The sequence below is a fragment of the Micromesistius poutassou genome (genome assembly GCF_964030765.1).
Source record: "Micromesistius poutassou genome assembly, chromosome: 1".
Taxonomy (NCBI): Eukaryota; Metazoa; Chordata; class Actinopteri; order Gadiformes; family Gadidae; genus Micromesistius; species Micromesistius poutassou.
This window is the reverse complement of record NC_140271.1, coordinates 4,906,651-4,927,148: the sequence shown is the minus strand read 5'-3', so window position 1 is coordinate 4,927,148 and position 20,498 is coordinate 4,906,651. Positions and strand designations below refer to the sequence as shown.

Genomic DNA, 20,498 nt, shown 5'->3' with positions numbered 1-20,498 from the left:
TATTCTACAGAAAATAATTAAGTTAAAATAACTCCAGGACTAATTGTGTTAATACACATTCTAATGTGACACAAATACATCAAATTGTAATGCGATGTTAACCGACACAGTAGGCCTACATCTTTGAATTTTGTAATTTTTTGTGAATTTTTTTGTAGGCCTACTCATCCATCTGGGATCGCTCCCGTTGGGAGGTATTTGGGGACCACCAGAAAACGGTAGAGCCAATCAGGACCGCCGGGCGGGATTTTTGTGACGTAGCTGAGAAGCGACTGTTTTGATTCAGACGGCTCGCATCGAGGAAGCAAGCGTCACGGGTTGGTTTCGATGTGAGTGGTTGAATTAGCACGTCAATAAAGATGACGGACAAGTGGTTTATCCAATCATATGCAAGGATTTTTGATAAGGCCCAGCCTTCTAAGCACCTCTTCAATGGAGCGATCCCAGATGGATGAGTGGAGCTAGGCGGAACGAAATTCATCTGGCGAGAGTCAGGTTATGTCCTTGTTGCTTGTCTCTCTATTCATTGACCACAGGTCGGCGCCAAAGGGCTATGGGGGTCTTCAGTTGTGTCACATGCTTTCCCGTAACTGAGCGGTTTTCCTAACAAAGTGAAAGTGAAACTGCATTCATAGATATATAAGACGGATAAGTAATCACTCTTCATGTGCTGTTGAATCAACTCCACGCGTTTTTCCACGTTGGACGATACACGATTTCAATATGGGCGGATGTAAGTAAACAATAAAAACGAAAAGTTTTGGTTAGTCATGCTGAACATATTAACTTGGATTAATACTAATTCTGTATTTGTTTTTAGTGTTCTCTGGTTCTGCTCCTCCATCTCAAGGTTATCTATCATCATTCTATCACAGTGAATGTATATAACGAAATTACGATAGCAATGAAGCAACTTTTAATATTTTAACATTTTCAAACTGTTTCCATATGTTTCCATAGTTCTCCAAACACCTTGGAGAACGCTGGATTGGGAGTAAGTAGGCCGATATCTTCATTACGAATGAAAAAACGATCTTTCTTCATTTTGAGGATTGGTATAGCCTTTATATTTCACCCTCTCTCTATTTATTGTATCGCTCAGTCTTGCGTGGATTGTGGTGCATAAAACCCAACAGTTTAACTAACTAACAGTGTTCGAGAAAGCTGAGGTTTGAAAGACTTTATCATCACTATCACAGATGTCCTACAGGTGGCCTACTACGTCACAGGCATAATATTAACTTTTAACATTTACCTTACATTAATTACATTAAAACTTTTTAAACATTTACCTTAAATTAATTTCACTAGCAATAATTACAATAATTGTATTAAGGAACTTAAAACAGTTATGAATAACCAAACACACAAAATGTATATTCCTCCACAACAAGTCTCTGGGGACAGTTACATGTAGGCCTACTAATTAACTGCCTGTTTAACTGCCCAAATCCGTGGTGTTCTGTGAATTTCATATTCAACCCACACTGAGTGAGTCAATAAAACTCCCTCAAGATCATTTGGTCCAGTTTTTGCTTATTAAGTACATTTGGTATGAATGATAATGTGTCATTCAATTTGATAATCTGATTTAACTTCAATTGGAGTGGATTTAAAATATAATTTTAAAAGTATGATTAATTGCATGTTCACTCACCAATACTACCTACCTACCTAATATGTTTAATTACATCCAGTGGTGGAAATACAGGAGAGAATAACATGACAACCAAAAACATTCAAGGATCCAGAGGAGAAGTGACAAGTAAATGGTTTATTCAAAATCTTTTAAATCATTACAAGGGTTAATCAAAATATTTGGGAGTGCCCGGAATTGTGGTCGTGCCAAAACAAATAAATCAGTAGCCTATAACAGAACAATGCCTGGCTCTCTTCCATATCTCAAAGGTCAATACAACAATAAGGCCTGCCTGGCTTGTCTAAAAATTAGGGCTGTTAAAATGATTATATTATAAAATACATGTTGCCAAAACGATCAAAAGGTTATGCGCCCATTACCGATGTTTCCAAGGCAACCAAGCAGCAGGATCAAACTGAAAATGTAACATTGAATTGAATGAATGAAGATGATGTTTATCTATGCAAAGTTTAGATATTGTTTCTTATTCATGTTTCATGTTTTTTTTCTTTAAAACAGCAATAAAGAGGAAGAGCTAGAGTGGCTGAGGTCATTCCGTCCTAAAAGTGGCGACGTCAAGCAGCTTAGAGTCCTCCTGTGTGGCCCTGCTGGAAGTGGAAAATCCAGCTTCATCAATTCTGTTAACAGTGTTTGTCAAGGCAGGATAACCAGCCCTGCAGATGCCAATAAGGGTCAAGGACACTCTTATACCCTCAAAGTAAGATCATTGAGGAAGAAGTCCTCACACACCTTTCATTAACACCTTGATGAGTAACTACTGATCCTCCTTTTCTATTATAGTAGTAGTTAGTAGTTAAAGCTAGCTATAGGATGCTTGGAAACACAGTCACAGGCTCACACGTCTTCGGTCCAGAAGAAATCTGCTGTAACAATGTCAACCTCAATTACTGCATCAGAAATACACAATTGCATTTATATTGGAAATTCCTTTGGCCTTTTATAGTACAAAACACATCAAATTCAAAGAGAGAGACAAGATTACCCATTCGTCTTCAACGACATCATGGGCTTGGAACCATCCAGAGGAATCTTATTGGAGGACATTAAACTGGCCATGAAGGGACACGTGGCCGAGGATTACAAGGTATGGTTGTTTATATTGTTAACTTTTATTATACCACGGCCAGTGAAAGTTTGTTGATAGGTGCTCATATAGAATAGAATAAAATAGCCCTTTATTGTCATTGGTTACAAGTACAAGTACAAGTTCAGCGAAATTAGCCATCAACCAGTCCGTACATATACACACAACAACACAAAAACACAGAACATACATACAATATGACAAGTGGGGTAGACAGGACCAGAAGACAGAGTATGAGGAAAGTACAGCATGACATGAGGAGAGGGGAGGAGAAAAAAAAAGGCAACCCCCAGACTATGCTCCTGTGGGGAGTACAGTGTGGGAACAGGAAAAAAAACACCTCAGCAACACAAGCACATAGTCAGTACACTTACAACATGAAAGCACATGACCTGTAACAAAACTAATGCGCAACATTTCATCCAACTGGCCAATGTTCCATTTGCTACAGTTACCCTTGTAACTATAGATGCCAATTAAGTCAATATTAAATAAATAAATACAATTAAATATGAATATGAAATAAATCCTTAAATAAATAAATGAGGCAATAAGTCTATAAATAAACATATTGTATATTTAAGTACATAATTTCAGTCCAAATATTTTAATAAATAGAAAAAAAGAATAATAATTTATTTTCCAACCGGTTTGATATTATCTTGCCTGTCTGTCTGACCCTATCCATCTTTTTTGTATACAGGGAATGGGTTAACCTAGCAATTGTAGGTGCTTGGCACTTGTTCTGTGAACATCCTTATTGTACAGACAGCTATATACTGTTGTTTCTCTTTCTTCTGACAAATGCACTTATTTTAAATCGCTTTGGATAAAATCGCTCCTAAATGTGAATGTAATACAGCGTTATTTAGCTGGGAAGAAAAAGTCCAAGTCGCGGTTCAGGGTCATATGGTGTAAACTGATAAACTGGCCGATAACACTGAATATGGATCTCCAAACCAAACTACAGGCTTTTGTTTTAACATGGATGTAAAGAAACGTAGTTAATAGGTCAGTGGTCACCTGGTTATAATCCAATAATCTATATCAATATATCAATACTTACAACATTCACAAGTATGTCAAGAAAATGTCAAAGTTTCTTAAATCAGTTAGACCTGTTAGCGTTTTTTATCTTTTCTCTCTCTCAGTTCGATCCTGATACAGCTTTGGATGACTCAAATGGTTTCTACAGACACAACCCCACTTCAAATGACAAAGCACACATTTTGGTCTTTGTTGTTGCTGTCGACTTCAATGATGTGGCAGTCGACCAAAGGATTTTTAAGAAAATGACTGAGATCAGACTAGCAGCCAGAGACCTTGGTAAGATGAAATGTTCTTTGGTGGTCCAGCAAAGTTCAGTTGACTGTGTCCTGAGAATAGTGATATATGCAATATAAATGTATTCTAGCTGTAACCCACTTGCTTTACCAACTACCAATAAAGTATGCTAAACAAAACAAAGATATTTTATAATTGACCGTTCCTTCTAGGCAGTGACATTAAATTACTGTTAAAGTTTGATTGTGTGCTATGGGAAAGAAATTGCTTCATATTTTTCTTCAACGGCGTCATACTTTCTCTTGTTAGAATAATTGAGGAAAAAGCTAAACATAAAAGGTAACTTGTCTTTCTGTTCTCTCTGTATTAAGGGATTCCACAAATAGCCATTCTAACGAAAATCGATGAGAAATCTTCCCCTCTCATTAACAAAGACCTTAAAAATGTCTACAAATGCAGGTACATCAAGAATGCGGTGAGTTCTTAATCAATGCTGATTTTCAACAACAGTATTTGGCACTATTAACTTAAAGTCATGTAAACAGACTAGTCTTCATTAGTTTATACCTTGACATATTTCGACTACTTCCTGCAGTCTTCTTCAGAAGCGTCAGCTGTTGCTGTGAGGCACGTTGTGTCAGCTGATGTTACAGAGGATAACATCAGCTGGCACAACGTTCATTTGAGATCATTTCTAGATCTTACTTTCCTATGCTATGTCATTTTCAATATTTATCTTAAATCTTTTACAAGGAAAAAAGCTTGTACCTTCATCATGTGTATCTCATTGTGGGGGATGGGTGACTGGTCCCAAAAAGTTTAAATTGTTTATTTTCTCAAGGAAAGGAACAGTGCTAATGATTCTTTATTTTTGCAAATGGAACAACAAACTAATACATTTTAACAATAGTGACAAATCACCTAAAAGATAAGACCTCATCTCAAGTACTGATTTTCTTTTCGCAGGTGGAGAGCCTCAGTAATACAGTGGGATTCCCACTGAACTGCATCTTTCCCCTGAAGAACTACCATGCAGAAATCAAATTGAAGGATGAAGTGGATATTCTGATTCTATCTGCACTGAAAATGATCCTTCATCTTGCAAATGACCGTGTAAATGTTACCGGTGTTGCAGCCGCTAACCAAAGAGCCAACAATTTCAATTAACCTAATAAGTCGAAAGGGACAGTGTGCAAAAAATGCTGCTTTGGCTCGCTTTTTGTCTCACTGATGTGATCTGATTGATTTGAATCCTAAATATCTAAATAGGCCAATAAATTTTAAACTTATTCTACAGCAGGGTTTCTCAACGGGGGCGGCAGCGCCCCCTGGGGGGCGTTCGTAGAACCTAGGGGGGCGCTGGGAACGAACACGGGAGCGTCACAACTTTGCTTGTGTAGAAGTAATTATTTTTAACTTTTTAAACTTTCACGGTTTTCAAATATTTTCGGTGCAAAAATAGGATAACTGAAATAAAAAGCCTATCTTCATATGGGTTTCTAACCCCTCTATCGTATTATCTACTTTTTACTTTATGCTCAGTACCGTCATGATCGCTATAGTAACACCGATAAACAAATCCACCTCGTCGCAGTAGCGTGGTGCTTTCCGAAACTATTTCGCCCTCCCCTGACTTCCACTGGTTGGTTTGCGGGACATGCAAAGCAAGCGGTGGATGGGGCATTACACTAAGCAACATGAATCAACATAAGACGTGAATAAAGCTAACTTCGCTTAGCATGCTAATTGTAAACAATAGTTAGTTAGTTTGTTAGGCCTTTAAGTTCCCTAGGGAACATAGGCCATCGATGAAACCCCTCCGTCCTCTTCGGGGGTTGTATTGTAAACAATAGAATAGAACGTGCGCATTACATGTAGACCACTGCAACATCTCTCATTACGTCTGCGAACCGATAAACACTTTTTTTTCATAAGGTACGCACACCAACCGGCACATACGCATTTAACACTCATGTTACAGGCGCTTAACTTGTATAGTAACAAACTACTTTAATTACTATAGACCGAGTCGGCAAGCAAGGAAACGTCACTTCCGGTCAGGGCCGTGGGGGAAAACAAACCGTTTTCCCCATACACACTCATGCAAAAAGGCGGTATTTTAAACCTTTGTCAAACGCTTGTCCGCTGTCATTTCTTGGTTTGAATCACTTGTATATGCTGTCAAAGGGCTATATATTAAAAAAATTATCATGATCGGGTCGATTGTTGTCCGTATATTTTTTTTAAAGTGGATCTTTCACAGTTGGTCTCCCCCCACAGCGTTGAGTCTAGGTGGGTGTTCCCTTGGTCGCCGGCTGTAGACACTCGGAGAGACAATGCCGAAGAGTTGTTGTTTACCATTTTGCACCGCAAATAAATTTAAAAATCACAACCTGAGCTTTTATATCTTGCCAAACCGATATAGATCCGGCCGGCGACCAAGGGAACACCCACCTAGACTCAACGCTGTGGGGGGAGACCAACTGTGAAAGATCCACTTTTAAAAAAATATACGGACAACAATCGACCCGATCATGATAATTTTTTTAATATATAGCCCTTTGACAGCATATACAAGTGATTCAAACCAAGAAATGACAGCGGACAAGCGTTTGACAAAGGTTTAAAATACCGCCTTTTTGCATGAGTGTGTATGGGGAAAACGGTTTGTTTTCCCCCACGGCCCTGACCGGAAGTGACGTTTCCTTGCTTGCCGACTCGGTCTATTTGGCCGCAAACGTGCTACTCTTGGAACGAAGCGGATAAAGGCTGCACATGCACATGCGCGTTGCTAGGCAACGTCACGTAAACAAAGGGAGTCTTTCGTGCACATATTGAACCCAAGTTCGCGGGTTAACAGTTCAATAACCAATACAAATGTACACAAGCACTGTTACGTATTAAACTTCAATAGCTCAATAATAAAACCTTTTAATAAAACTCAGAATACACATTTTCTTGTCGGAGAGAGTTGGAGTGGAGTTGGTAATGGATATAGCCTACCCACGGGTGTCGCAATTTCTTTTAAACAAAATGAACAATAATGGGGGGCGCCAGAGGATCAGGGTAAGGTAAGGGGGGCGTTTGCTCAAAAAAGGTTGAGAAACACTGTATTAGCCCTTGGCTCCAAGCTAACCTTTGCAGTCCACTCACAGTCGTTTTGTTCTCCAAAACGACACTTTAACCTGAGCCCACACTCATGTGTAAGTTGTTTTTAGAACCTGCTGAAGGCTTCTAAATAAAAGAAGAAAAATTAAATTCATTAAAGCTGCATGCAGCATTTTACAGGTGCATTTTCAGTTAATTGTTATAGCGCACCCTATCGACCTATAGCCCGATATGAATCTTAATTTGGCGATTTTAGTCACAGGCCCCACCCATTTTGATGCCACACCCTAATTGAAAATATGTTGACTTTATATTGTTCAGAATTTGATTCTGAACAACTTTTGTATGGACTCATGATCATAGGAGTCCATTTTGATGTTGATATAAGCATTTAAGTCTTTTAAACCACACCCTTTTTAGAAGTCAATGGCTCCTGAGTGCTTTAATCTTTATTGTACATACTTCGCTTTGAGTCAGATTGAAGACATTGGTCCATAGATGATAGGTGCTAACAGATTTTTGTTTAAGTGAAAAACCTAGGATCCTTAGGGAATTTAGTGTTTTTAACAAAGTTCAAGATAGTTGTAAATCTATCCAAATAAAGTCATAGCCAGGCCTAGGTTCTTGAGGCATATTTGTTAACCATGAGGATAAGCATGTTTGAACAAAGTTTTGTGACTCTAAGTCAAACCGGTATACGAGATATGTTTGTTCAAAATTTGCATTTTGGACTGTTGCTATAGTGCCACCTTTGGGCCAATCAGTGTAATATTTGCTCTCTGTTAATCTTGAGTCAGCCTCTAGGTCCTACAGCTGTAGTAAGTTTCATAAAAAGCATGCGAGCGGTTTAGGCTTTGTAAGTCAAACGTGGCAGAATAATAATAATAATAAAACTAACAATCACAATAGGTTGCCTTCGCACTTTGTGCTTGGCACCCTAATTTGTAATTACCGACTGTTTGCTGTTCTCTTATTTGCTTATCCAACCCAGGCCCGGTTCCAGAACAAAATGACTTGGGGTGCATCTGAGATTAGAGGGGGTGCACCAGTACTATACTAAAACCAGCGACCCAGCTTCAGTTCAGACTTAGCTTTTTACACTAGGCCACCAGTAGATTGACAAGCACTTCTGGGTAGTTGTACTCACATGTTGGGACAATAATATTTTCTGTGCTTAAAAGCTGGTACACATCATGTCTTTGTGATATGGAGAACATTTCAGCTGCAACATTAGCTTATTGATATCCAAGCTTTGGATATGAGAGGTTTTTGATATGTGTGAGGTGTAAAAAAGAACAGAATTCTACCCTGAAAAAGAAAACACATGTGACTGCAATGCAAAAATAACCCACTTTTTAATAAATTGTGGCAGGATATTTGACATAGCAAACAATTTTACATTGTCATTCACATTGTATCTTAAAAATAAAACTAATTTAAGCTGTATTAGTCAAGGAAAGAACCCTTTCAAACTTTGAATTTGTCTGTGTTTATATATGTGAACCACTAAATGTCAATTCTCTTCAATGTCAATGTCAGTGCTTATTGTACTGCCTTTCTATCTTGCATTTTTAGGTTTAGTTTTCCAACTCCTGCTACCCAAACTTTTAATGCTGACAGATAAAACCCAATTAGTAATGTTACTTTCACAAAAAGTAATCAGTAATAAGTGGTGCCTTTCACAAGATTGTAAATAAATACAATCACGACACAACTGGCAAATATGGGTTAATCTTCTGTTTCTGTGCTATCGAACATAATGCTTTAATGAATCACTAAAATAAACTAGAGTGAATTAGTGTTGTTAGCGCTAGCCTCGCTAGCCTCCACAACAGCGATCCTAGTAACGTTGAAGTTGACAGAAGCTGCAGTAACGTCAACTGTTCCGTGATCCAAATTGTCTCCATCCTTCCTGCTCTGGTTAATGTGTGACGTTGATTCTGCAGTGTTCTTATTTAGCCATTTTCGGATATCCATTATCCTTTTTTCAATAGAGGGTGCACACAATTTAATTGGGGGTGCAATGCATGCTTATGCACCCCCGTAGAACTGGGCCTGATCCAGCCGCTCTTGTTGTGAAGGTGCAGATTTGCCAATTTCTCTCAAGCTCTGTCGAGTAGGCCTACCTTTTGGACAGACAACACATGTAGGCCTACACGTTGAGACCAAAACCCAAATAACAAAATAATGTTACATTGATTGTTCAATGGTGGAATAGGTTAGGGTTATCTATAAAAATATATAAATGTTAAAATGAAAGACGTCGATTGCGTCAATAAGTTTGACTAAAAGAGCAAAAATAAATCTGACTGAGGAGAGAAGAACCGGAATCCTCTAGGTAACTGACCTGGCGGCACTACCGCTTGTACCACTGGTGCATTTGGTATTCATTTATTTGGCATCAATTAGACTGATATATTATATATTATATTGAACTATATTACTCTATAACTGAGAACTTTGTACATAGTGTATCTTATTAAGCTTATGACATTTAACAAAACAAATAGGCAATATATAATATATAAAATACATTATTTGAATACGCCGCAAATTACAACTAATAGATTTTATTGATACTGATAAAGCAACGATTACCATCATCATTTTAAATTGTACTTCAATAGAAAAATATTAAAATAATATTAGCAATAAAGAGTTGTAGGTTGCTTTCGCCAGAGATCATGGCTTTCTGGTATACTTCAACTGTGCAAAAAACGTTAATAACATGCAAATTAACAGATTGACGACCGCCCAGACACTTTGAGCGACCAAGCCAGCCAGCGACCACAGCGACCAAAAGCAGCCAGACGAGCGACCAACACAGCGACCAATGCGACCTACGTCGCGACGCACGTCGTCGGTCACTCACGGAGCTCGGCCTTCCTCATCAATTGCGCTGGGTGCAATATAGGACCCATGAGTGTAGTGGCAGAATATGTATCTACTGTTGCCATGTATTGTATCTTCATCCGAAGTGTTCCCCATTGCAAGATGTGACATGTTTTTCTAAATTAATCCTCATATATCCTTGTTCAGGTTTGGCCCGAGGCATAAGCGACCTAAGCGGCTGCTTGGGGCCCCCTGGCCACCAGGGGGCCCCAATCGTGTGTTGAGGTTTTTCTTTTTCTTTTTTTTCTACTTCAAGTTCAGTAAACCACACTTAGTGTTTCACTTCAAATATGAGAGTTTGAAATAGATTTGTGATTTCAGTACACTCTGAGGCTACAAAGACACTTGGTTGGGGTAAGCCTACATAAAAACTATATTAATACAGGGGTGGATGACCCTCTCATTGGGGCCCCAGATCAAATACAGAATGTGATATGTCTTAATAGGGCTTCCTTAATCATACAAAACGGGTTATGGGTTGATGTATGAATGGGGCACCTCAGGTAAATATCACACGATATGTGATATGATATATCTAAAAGCCCTCTAAATCATGAAACTCATGCTTATGCCACAGTGTCTGTGTGGAACCCTGAATGTATCTAATCAAGTATGGACCAAAATATAGGCTAGGCATTTAAAGTAGGCTTATGGTTTGGGGGCAGCTAAACCCAGTGCTATATCTGTTCACTTGTGCAGGAAAAAGGCTTGAAACAAATTCTGCTTAGGGCCTGTCCTTTTTGCTTGTCTCTCTATTCATTGGCCACAAGTCCGCGCCAAAGGGCTATGGGGGACTTCAGTTGTGTCACATGCTAACCCGTAACAAAGTGAAATTGAAACTGCATACATAGCCTATATATGTAAGACGGATAAGTAACTATCACTCTTCATGTGCTGTTGAATCAACGCCACGCGTTTTTCCACTTTGGACGGTATACACGATATCAATATGGGCGGAGGTAAGTGAACAATATAGGCCTACATAAAAACGAAAAAGTCATGCTGAACGTATTAATTCTAAAAAGACTAATTCTTTATTTTTGTATGTTATCAGGTGGTTCAACGCTGAAATCAGGTAATATATTTGTATATCACATGGAATGTATAACTAAATTACGATAGCAATAAAGCAACGTTTTCAAACCATGTTTCCATATGTTTCAAATTCAGTAAACCACACTCAAATATGAGAGTTTAAAATAGGGCTGCACAATTAATCGATATTTTATCACGATGACGATATTGGCTTCCCACGATGAAATATACGTGATTGCGCAAAAAATAATAATAATAAGCCTGCCCCGCCCATGCAGTATACGCTCTGGCTCCGCTGTAAAGCTAGACTGACTAGACCACTGCATCTCTACAGCTGACGCCCATGACTCAATAGAGGCTGTTAGGGCAGGGTTGCCAACTAGTGATCAAGAGATGCTATCTCATGCCTTGATATTAACTGCAAGAACCCTCAGCATAGCACTGAGTTATGTGATATGTATGAGAATATTGTGAAGGCCACTGTGTAAAACCAGCACGCACAGTAGCAAGCCAGGGTGGAATGACTTTGTAAGAGAGCTTCATGCAGAGGCTAGAAGGGCTTTGACAGCATGGGCTGATGCAGGTAAAAACAGGCAAGGCCCCTTATTTGAAAATAAGAAACGGGCAAATGCAAATTTTAAATATGCCTTACGTTTGAAAATGAAAATACTTTGAGGTCTGAATCTCTTGCAAGGAAGCTGCAAAATAACAATCTCAAGGAATTTTGGAAAGAAATCAAGACAATAAATAAATGTAAAACATCCTTACCAACTAATATTGATGGTGTCAGTGATGTCAAAGAAATTACCAAGCTATGGCAGTGAGCTGTTTAACTGTGTTAAAAGTAACACCTTTGTAGTGAAATACATGATAATGAGAATGTGATTGTCTCCCCAAAATAGATATATAATGCAATGATGTCACTGAAAGACAATAAGGCATGTGGTACAGATAAGATCAGCCTTTGATAAATATCCAGAGAAAATTAGATAAGATCAGCCTTTGATTGATATCCAGAGAAAATTAGATAAGATCAGCCTTTGATTGATATCCAGAGAAAATTAGATAAGATCAGCCTTTGATTGATATCCAGAGAAAATTTGCAGAGACACAATCCTCGCTTGTATTGGAGTGAACCGGGATATCTACTTCTGGGCCCCATGATTTGAGGGACCCGTCCACAGCCCACAAAAAACTGCAATACCAGGCTTGGCCACTGAGCACTGGTGGATTGCAGAAGTAGGCAGTAGGCATTGCTCCTGGGGGCCTGACTGCACCGTGGCGCGAGCCTGAAATCGAGTCTACTGGAGGCAGTCTGGACAAGGCTTAGCCAATACTTTGAAAGAAAAGAAACAACATTAAAATGTCTGACACAGCAGAAGTCGAAGAGCTCGTCCCTCGTTGCGGATCGTCGTCCGTTATCTGGAAATATTTCGGATTTAGCGCAAGCGATATTAACCAGCAACAAACAATATGCAAAGAGTGCCGTAGAGTAGTGATGGGTCGTTTGCGAACAAATCAGTTTGAATGAACGACTCTTTTACAAGAACGAACCAACCTGATTCCCCGTTTCAGTTTGTCTCGTTGGTCTCGTTGGTCTTGTTGGTTCTCCGAGACTCGACCCCCCCAGCTGACGTGCTGACTCGCGAGTTGCTGTTAGTTTGCTGAATGTGTTAGTGGTGAAAGGAACTTAGTTAATGTTGTATTGTTGTGTTGATTGATGATCGTTTGCACCATTGCACAACCGTGATTCGTTTGAGAATGAGAACGAGGGAGGAGCTGAGTCTGAACGACTCAGCTGAGAACCGATTCACCTCTACGGGAAACACGACTGAACGAACGAATGAATGAAGGAACGATTTGAACGATTCTTCTTGGCGAACTGACCGACGCAAACTGATTCAAGCAAACAAATCATGAAATCCATCCCTACCGTAGAACTGTGTCTGGCTGCGCCGCAAGGCAACAAAACAAATTCATTCAGCCACCTGAAAACACACCACAAAATATATGTGTCCAATAAACAGTCAGTAATGTGAAGCATAGTCCTGCATTGAATTGTTCTGATTCTGTTGCATTCTGTGATGGCATATTTATTTTAGTAAACCTTTATTTTGGGCACCATTTTATTTAGGTCAAAATCAAGAGATTTATTTAAAATCATCTCATCATATGGGTACAATGAATAAAGTGAAATCATTTTTATTTTGCTTCTAGGAGTTCACATAAATAAACACCTTATTTACAAGTTTAACAAATCTTCTACAATTTAAACATTGTAAAATCTGTGCCCTGTTGATTTAAGTTGGTGTTATGTATGCAAAGATTTGTACATTAGCAGGAATGTAGCACAATGGATCACGGATGTTAAAGCAGGGTTATGTTTACGTGACAAATCAAATGATTGAATGAATGATTATCAAATTAATAATCGTGGGAAATAATCGTGATATCAATATTGATAATCGTGCAGCCCTAGGGTGGATTACCCTCTCATTGGGGCCCCAGAATGTCCTACAGAACTTACTACTTCCTTAATCATACAAAATGGGTTATGGGTTCAGGCGCGCGGGAAGTAGTTTTCGTCCGGGGGTGCTCATTGTTGACCGGGGGGAGGGGGGTTGGGGGGCAGGCAAACAGAGTTGTTGGCGAGGGGGGGCAGGCAAACAGGGTTTTTGGCGGGGGGTTTACAGTCCACGTAAGGTTTGTCGGCTTTAGGCTGATTGCTATCGCGTCAAGACAAATCTGATTGGCCAATGAACATTGAGGATAGTTAAGATTATTATCCCTCTCTTCGTCCCATTCCCCAAACGTGACATACAAAATGTCGTGGAACCGAAGAGATATTTATAAGTTATATATATTTTTTTTTTTTCAAAGCTCCGCCACCACCGGCTCCCGCACCCTCAGGTAAATATCACACGATATGTGATGTATCTAAAAGCCCTTGAATTCATGAAACTCTGCTTATGCCACAATATATGTGTGGAACCCTGAGTGTATCTGTTGTTATCATGTGTTCCAAAGGAGCAATCAGGTAATATATTTTTTATATCACAAGGAATGTATAACTAAATTACAATTGCAATAAAGCAACTTTTAATATCTGAACGTTTTCAAACCATCTTTCCATATGTTTCCACAGTTCCACCTTGGAGAACGCTGGATTGGAGGTAAGTACTATATCTTCATTACGAATTAAACAAACTTATGGTTTGTTTCTTCATTTTGAGTTTAATGAAGTATGACCTTTATATTTTCCCCCCTCTCTCAATTTATTGCATGGTTCAGTCTTGAGTTGATTGTGGAGGATAAAACCCAACACTTTAACAAATTTTAACAAAACCTGAACAGTTTTCAGCACAGAGTTATCATTTAATACAATCTTCCAGTAGGTGCACTTACAAGCAGAACAGATGGTGGTCAGTAGATTTGAGATGTCGTTGAAAAAGTCCGGGTATCAGAAATGAAAGGTGTGGCGACGGAGGCTGAGAGGGAGTAAAAGGGCAGACAGTTTTTTCTAAAGAAAGGTATATATGTATTGTTACATCCCCGTGGTGGAAATACGGGAGGGAATAACATGACAACCAAAAACATTCAAGGATCCAGAGGAGAAGTGACAAGTAAATGGTTTATTCAAAATGTTTTAAATCATTACAAGGATTAATCAAAATATTTGGGAGAGGCCGGAATTGTGGTCATGCCAAAACAAAGAAATCAGTAGCCTATAACAGAACAATGCCTGGCTCTCTTCAATATCTCAAAGGTCAATACAACAATAAGGCCTGCCTGGCTTGTCTAAAAATTAGGGCTGTTAAAATGATTATATTATAAAATACATGTTGCCAAAACGATCACATGGGTGGCATCGACAAAGCGTCTCTAAAAAAAGATTTATTTCTGCGTGTGTATGTAAAGGGTACCCCAACTAAATAATTGTCCTCAACCTCCCCTCACATATCTTGTAGAAAAGTACTGTAGGACTCAAAGAGTAACAGATAAGGCTATCAGCCAAGCACCAAACAAGGGAGAGAGAGAGAGCGGCGGTCGAGTGGCAAGGTTATACACCCATTCCCGGTCCAAGGCAACCAATTAGCAGCAGGATCAAACTGAAAATGTAATATTGAATTGAATTAATGAAGATGATGTTTATCTATGCACATTTTAGATATTGTTTCTAATTCATGTTTTAATTATTTTATAACAGCAAGAACGAGGAAGAGCTAGAGTGGCTGAGGTCATTCCGTCCTCAAAGTGGCAACGTCAAGTATCTTAGAGTCCTCCTGTGTGGCCCTGCTGGAAGTGGAAAATCCAGCTTCTTCAATTCTGTTGACAGTATTTGTCAAGGCAGGATAACCAGCCCTGCAGATGCTAATAGCGCTGAATTAATCAACGGAGGGTCTTACACCCTCAATGTAAGATCATTGAGGAAGAATTCCTCACACACCTTTCATTAACACCTTGATGAGTAACCACTGATCCTCCTTAAGCTAGCTGGGGGATGTTTGGAAACACAGGCTCACATGTCTTTGGTCCAGAAAAACTGCTTGAATTCATATCTGAAATACACAAATGCATATTTTACATTGGAAATTCCTTTGGCCTTTAATAGTACAAAACACATCAAATCCAAAGAGGGAAGCCAGGACAATATTACCCTTTTGTCTTCAACGACATCATGGGCTTGGAAGCGTCCGGAGGAATCTTATTGGAGGACATTAAACTGGCCATGAAGGGACATGTGAAAGAGAATTACAAGGTATGGTTGTTTATATGTGTGTTAACTTTTATTTTACCACGACTAGTGAAAATTCTAGCGTCAAGAGATGCTGATATAACTGCACAACTAGACTCCATCACCATTCTAAACTAATAGAAAAACATTTCATTCAACTTGCCAATGTTCCATTTGTTGACAATGGACAATGCATTTGGCTTGGGAACATGATTCAACTAAAAAACAAGATGAATTTCATTAATACACAGGATCAGATGTTATAATCCCTTGTGCCAAAATCCAAGGAAAACACATATTCAGAAGCCCCTGCCCAAACCAACTCTATAAGCACGCTGGCTGCAGCATTTCATTGGGGTTATCAAGTGGGCAGTGGCGGTTCTAGGGGGGGGCCAGGGGGGGCCAGTGCCCCCGTAACTCTGAGTCCGGCCCCCCCTGTGGCCCCCCCAAACGAGCCAACCCCACCCCCCGTCAACAATCGCGCCCGCAATAGCACTCGTCCGCGATCCTATGCCTAAGTGCCGATTGAGCTTGCTGAGCAAGACCCAACTGTTACAACTTTAATATAGGTGGTCCAAACAAATGATGATAGGCCTAATGGTTCTTTAATGGATAGAGTCCATATGAGCGTGCTCATATCATATTGTGCTTGATTCATATCTAAAATTAAATTATTTTTACTACCAGCCCACACCACATCCCTTTTGAGCCTAGTGACAGTGTGAACTGGTTTTGCAGAGAAAATGAAAAACATGAGGTGTTAACTGATAAACTGGCCAATATCATTGGGTATAGATCACCAAACCGAACTACAGGCTATTGTTTTAACATGGATGTAAAGAAACATAGTTACTATGGTCAGTGGTCACCTGGTTATTATCCGCTTTTCTGGGTGCATTATACATCAACGTGTCATTACTTACAACATTCCCAAACATTTGTAGTCCTAGTATGTTCAAATTTTTTTTAATATCAGTTCAACCTGTAATCGCTTTTTTTATTTTCTCTCTCTCAGTTCGATCCTGATACAGCTTTGGATGACTCAAATAATTTCTACAGACACAACCCCACTTCAGATGACAAAGCACACATTTTGGTCTTTGTTGTTGCTGTCGACATCAATAATGTGGCAGACCAAAGGATTTTTAAGAAAATGACTGAGATCAGACTAGCAGCCAGAGACCTTGGTAAGATGAAATGTTCTTTGGTGGTCCAAAGTTCCATTAGACTGTGTCCTGAGAGTAGTGATGGGCAATATGAATGTATTCTAGCTGTAATCCACTTGCATAACCAACTACCAATCAAGGACGCTAAACAATACAAAGATATTTTATAATTGCCTGTCCCTTCTAGGCAGTGACATTAAATTACTGTTTTAAAGTTTGATTGGGTTCTAGGAAAATACTGAGTCGTATTTTCTCTTGATAGAATAATTTAGGAAAAGTAAAACACAAAAGGTGACTTGTGTTTCTGTTCTCTCTGTATTAAGGGATTCCACAAATAGCCATTCTAACGAAAATCGATGAGAAATCTTGCCCTCTCGTCAAAAAAGACCTTAAAAAGGTCTACAGCAGCAGGTACATCAAGAATGCGGTATGTTCTGTATCAATACTTATTTGTACATACATGTACTTATTTGTAACAGCATTTGACACACTGTTCCGTTTTCTTCTAAGGCGATCCAGAGCCTTAAAGTGTAATTCCAGCGAAAAAATTTCTTTTTAACAAATAACAACCAACTATAATGGCACAACATTAATTGAGATAATTTCTGGATCCAACTCTCCAATGCTTTTCATGTAATTTTCAATATGTGTAACTCATTGTGGGGGATGGGTGACTGGTCCCAAAAAGTTTAAATTGTTTATTTTCTCAAGGAAAGGAACAGTGCTAATGATTCTTTCTTTTTGCAAATACATTTTAAATGGAACAACAAACTAATACATTTTAACAATGGTGACAAATCACCCAAAAGATAAGACCTCATCTCCTACTGATTTTCTTTTCGCAGGTGGAGAGCCTCAGTAATAGAGTGGGATTCCCACTGAACTGCATCTTTCCCTTGAAGAACTACAGTGAAGAAATCGATTTGAAGGATGAAGTGGATATTCTGATTCTATCTGCACTGAAAAGGATCCTAAATCTAGCAAATGACCGTATAAATGCTACCAGTGTTACAGCCGCTAACCAAAGAGCCAACAATGTCAATAGAACCTAATAAGTTGAAAGGGACAATGTGCAAAATGTGTTAGTAAGATGTGTTAGTAATTGTGTTGTGCATGCATGTTGTGTAGCATGTACTTAATTGTGTAGCATCTGCAGTAGCTAGCTATCTGTGGCTAGCTAGCTATCTATCACTGCTGTATACGGGGAATGGGGTTAGCCTGGCGATTGTTAGTACTTGCATTTGGTTTTATGAACATCTTTACTGTACCGATGACGATATATTGTTAGGTTAGGTTAGGTTAGTTTATTAGTCTCCACCAGGGAGAAATTTGTCGTGGAGACAGGGAACATGTTGCATACATAAAAACACATACAGTACAAAAAGAACATCAAGTTAGAAAACTGGTGGAGTAAACAGACCACTGGACAATCCTGCACATGCAGCAAGCCGACATGAACGTCATTCACATGCATCCACACCGCTACTCTAACTGTAATCATAAATATACATTCATATCAGCATCACATAACCTCAAGCATACATTAATCAATTCACTCACATATGTCCATAGTTTGACTCATAATACATTCATTTCCATATACACATAGCCTATGTTCGTATGCATATACAGAGACATCGCAATCATTTCCTGCTGTTGAGAAGCTTGGTTGATACAGGCACAAAGGAATGTTTGTATCGATTGTGCCTGCACAAGGGAAGCCTATATCTCCTTCCAGAGTTCAGGAGAGTATATTCACTATTCAGCACATGAGAACTATCTGTTAAAATGGCATTTGCCTGTCTGATCGTCGCCTGCTCAAAAAGGTCCTGTGGATTTAGGGGGGGTGTTATTCCCATAATCTTGCCAGCAGTTTTGACAAGGCTTGAGATTTCAGCTCTAGATTTAACAGTTAAATTACCAAACCAGCTGGTGATACCATAGCGGAGTATTGACTCAATTGCTGCTCTATAAAAAATTAGCATAATATTTTTGCAAACTCCAAATACTCTGAGCCTACGTAGGAAATGGAGACGTTGGTGAATTTTGGCACAAACATTGGCCACCTGTGTGCCCCAGCTCAAATCGCTGTCAACACGGACACCAAGGTACCTAAATGTTTTAACCTGCACAATGTCCTGGCCGTGGACGGCCACAGGGCTCTGGTCTCCCATTGATCTAGGATCCAGCAACATCTCAACAGTTTTAGTTGTATTAATGAGCAGCGAGTGGGCATCACACCAGTTGACAAACTTGTCAACCGCAAGTTGATGAACACTCGAATTAGTATGTTTGGTGAGCAGGCTAAGTATGACAGTGTCATCAGAAAATTTTATTGTGAATTGATTTGGCTCAGAACTGACACAGTCGTTGGTATACAACGTGAACAGAAAAGGTGAACTAACACACCCCTGGGGGGCACCAGTGCTGCATACAGCCAGGTCAGACAGAGCTGAGTTAAACTTAACCTGCTGTGGCCTATTCGATAAAAAAGAATAGTACCACCGAATTAAGAAAGGATTGACATTTAGCTGAACTAATTTCTTCAAAAGAATGTGTGGTTGAATGAGATTAAAAGCGGAACTAAAATCAACAAAAAGAAGTCTAGCATATCCAGCTGGATTTTCTAGGTGCTTCAGAACAAGATGCATTACAGTCGCTATGGCATCACTTGTGCTGCGGTTTTTGGTGTAGGCAAATTGATATTTATCAAGCGCTGGTTGCACAGCTGTTCGGAGCTTCTCTATCATGATCTTCTCTAATGATTTAAAAACATTTGAGGTGATGGCCACCGGCCGGTAATCATTGTCCTCCTGGGGACTGACCTTTTTAGGTATGGGTAATATAATAGATTTTTTCCATAGTCTTGGCACTGTATAAGTGTCCATGGAAAACTGGAATAGTTTCACCCAGACCGGGGACAGTTCCTCAGCAAATTGTTTCACTTCTTATGACAAATGTACTTATTTGACGCACATTATGAATGGGAAACAAAGTTATGTGTCCTCAATTTGTCCTCATATATGCTGTTTAATTAAGCGTTTGCGTTGTAAAACTATACAAGTCTCCGGTTCCCTTGGTCAAATGTCTATGGGAAATAACATGGGGTTTGTGAATGATCATACATAACAAACTCTGTAGGTGGCGAAGAAGTAAAAGCTGCGTCACGTTTTGAACTACACACATTTTCCATCTAGTTTCGACTGGCTTTTTGGATTGTCGGTACCGTTAAAGTAGTGAAGGATTATAAATGCTATTTTAACGGCACCGACAATCCAAAAAGCCAGTCAAAACTAGATGAAAAAAGTGTGTAGTTCAAAACGTGACACAGCTTTTACTTCTTCGCCACCTACAGAGTTTGCTACGTACGATCATTCAAAAAAACAATGTTATTTCCCATAGACATTTGACAGAGGGAACCGGGAGCCTCGGAGGTGGGACTTATTCTTCAGAGGTCTATGAAACGCTTTCAGATCAGTCATTCGGTCACATAAATCCGGGAAGGAATTTACTGGAACTGGATTGCCAATAGAA

At 39.3% G+C, this 20,498-nt stretch overlaps 2 protein-coding genes across 2 annotated transcripts; both read left to right on the top strand.

The window, feature by feature from the left end:
* Positions 1-637: 637 nt before the first annotated feature.
* On the top strand, positions 638-6,072 carry LOC311373300 (interferon-induced protein 44-like). Its single transcript, XM_084488132.1, has 8 exons — positions 638-733; positions 821-850; positions 961-994; positions 2,159-2,357; positions 2,604-2,744; positions 3,896-4,070; positions 4,400-4,503; positions 4,995-6,072. The coding sequence occupies exons 1-8, from the start codon at positions 724-726 to the stop codon at positions 5,193-5,195; spliced, it is 894 nt and encodes a 297-aa protein (XP_084344258.1). The 5' UTR covers positions 638-723; the 3' UTR covers positions 5,196-6,072.
* A 4,829-nt stretch (positions 6,073-10,901) lies between these two features.
* LOC311373177 (interferon-induced protein 44-like) lies at positions 10,902-20,055 on the top strand. Its single transcript, XM_084488131.1, has 9 exons — positions 10,902-10,987; positions 11,083-11,103; positions 13,944-13,973; positions 14,209-14,236; positions 15,271-15,478; positions 15,676-15,822; positions 16,814-16,985; positions 17,288-17,391; positions 17,810-20,055. The coding sequence occupies exons 1-9, from the start codon at positions 10,978-10,980 to the stop codon at positions 18,014-18,016; spliced, it is 927 nt and encodes a 308-aa protein (XP_084344257.1). The 5' UTR covers positions 10,902-10,977; the 3' UTR covers positions 18,017-20,055.
* Positions 20,056-20,498: the final 443 nt, after the last annotated feature.

Coding starts and splice junctions, on each gene's coding strand:
- LOC311373300 (XM_084488132.1), top strand. Junction 995..2,158: donor TGGAGAACGCTGGATTGGGA/GTAAGTAGGCCG, acceptor TCTTTAAAACAG/CAATAAAGAGGAAGAGCTAG. Junction 4,071..4,399: donor ACTAGCAGCCAGAGACCTTG/GTAAGATGAAAT, acceptor CTCTGTATTAAG/GGATTCCACAAATAGCCATT.
- LOC311373177 (XM_084488131.1), top strand. Junction 11,104..13,943: donor TGGTTCAACGCTGAAATCAG/GTAATATATTTG, acceptor TTTTTTTCAAAG/CTCCGCCACCACCGGCTCCC. Junction 16,986..17,287: donor ACTAGCAGCCAGAGACCTTG/GTAAGATGAAAT, acceptor CTCTGTATTAAG/GGATTCCACAAATAGCCATT.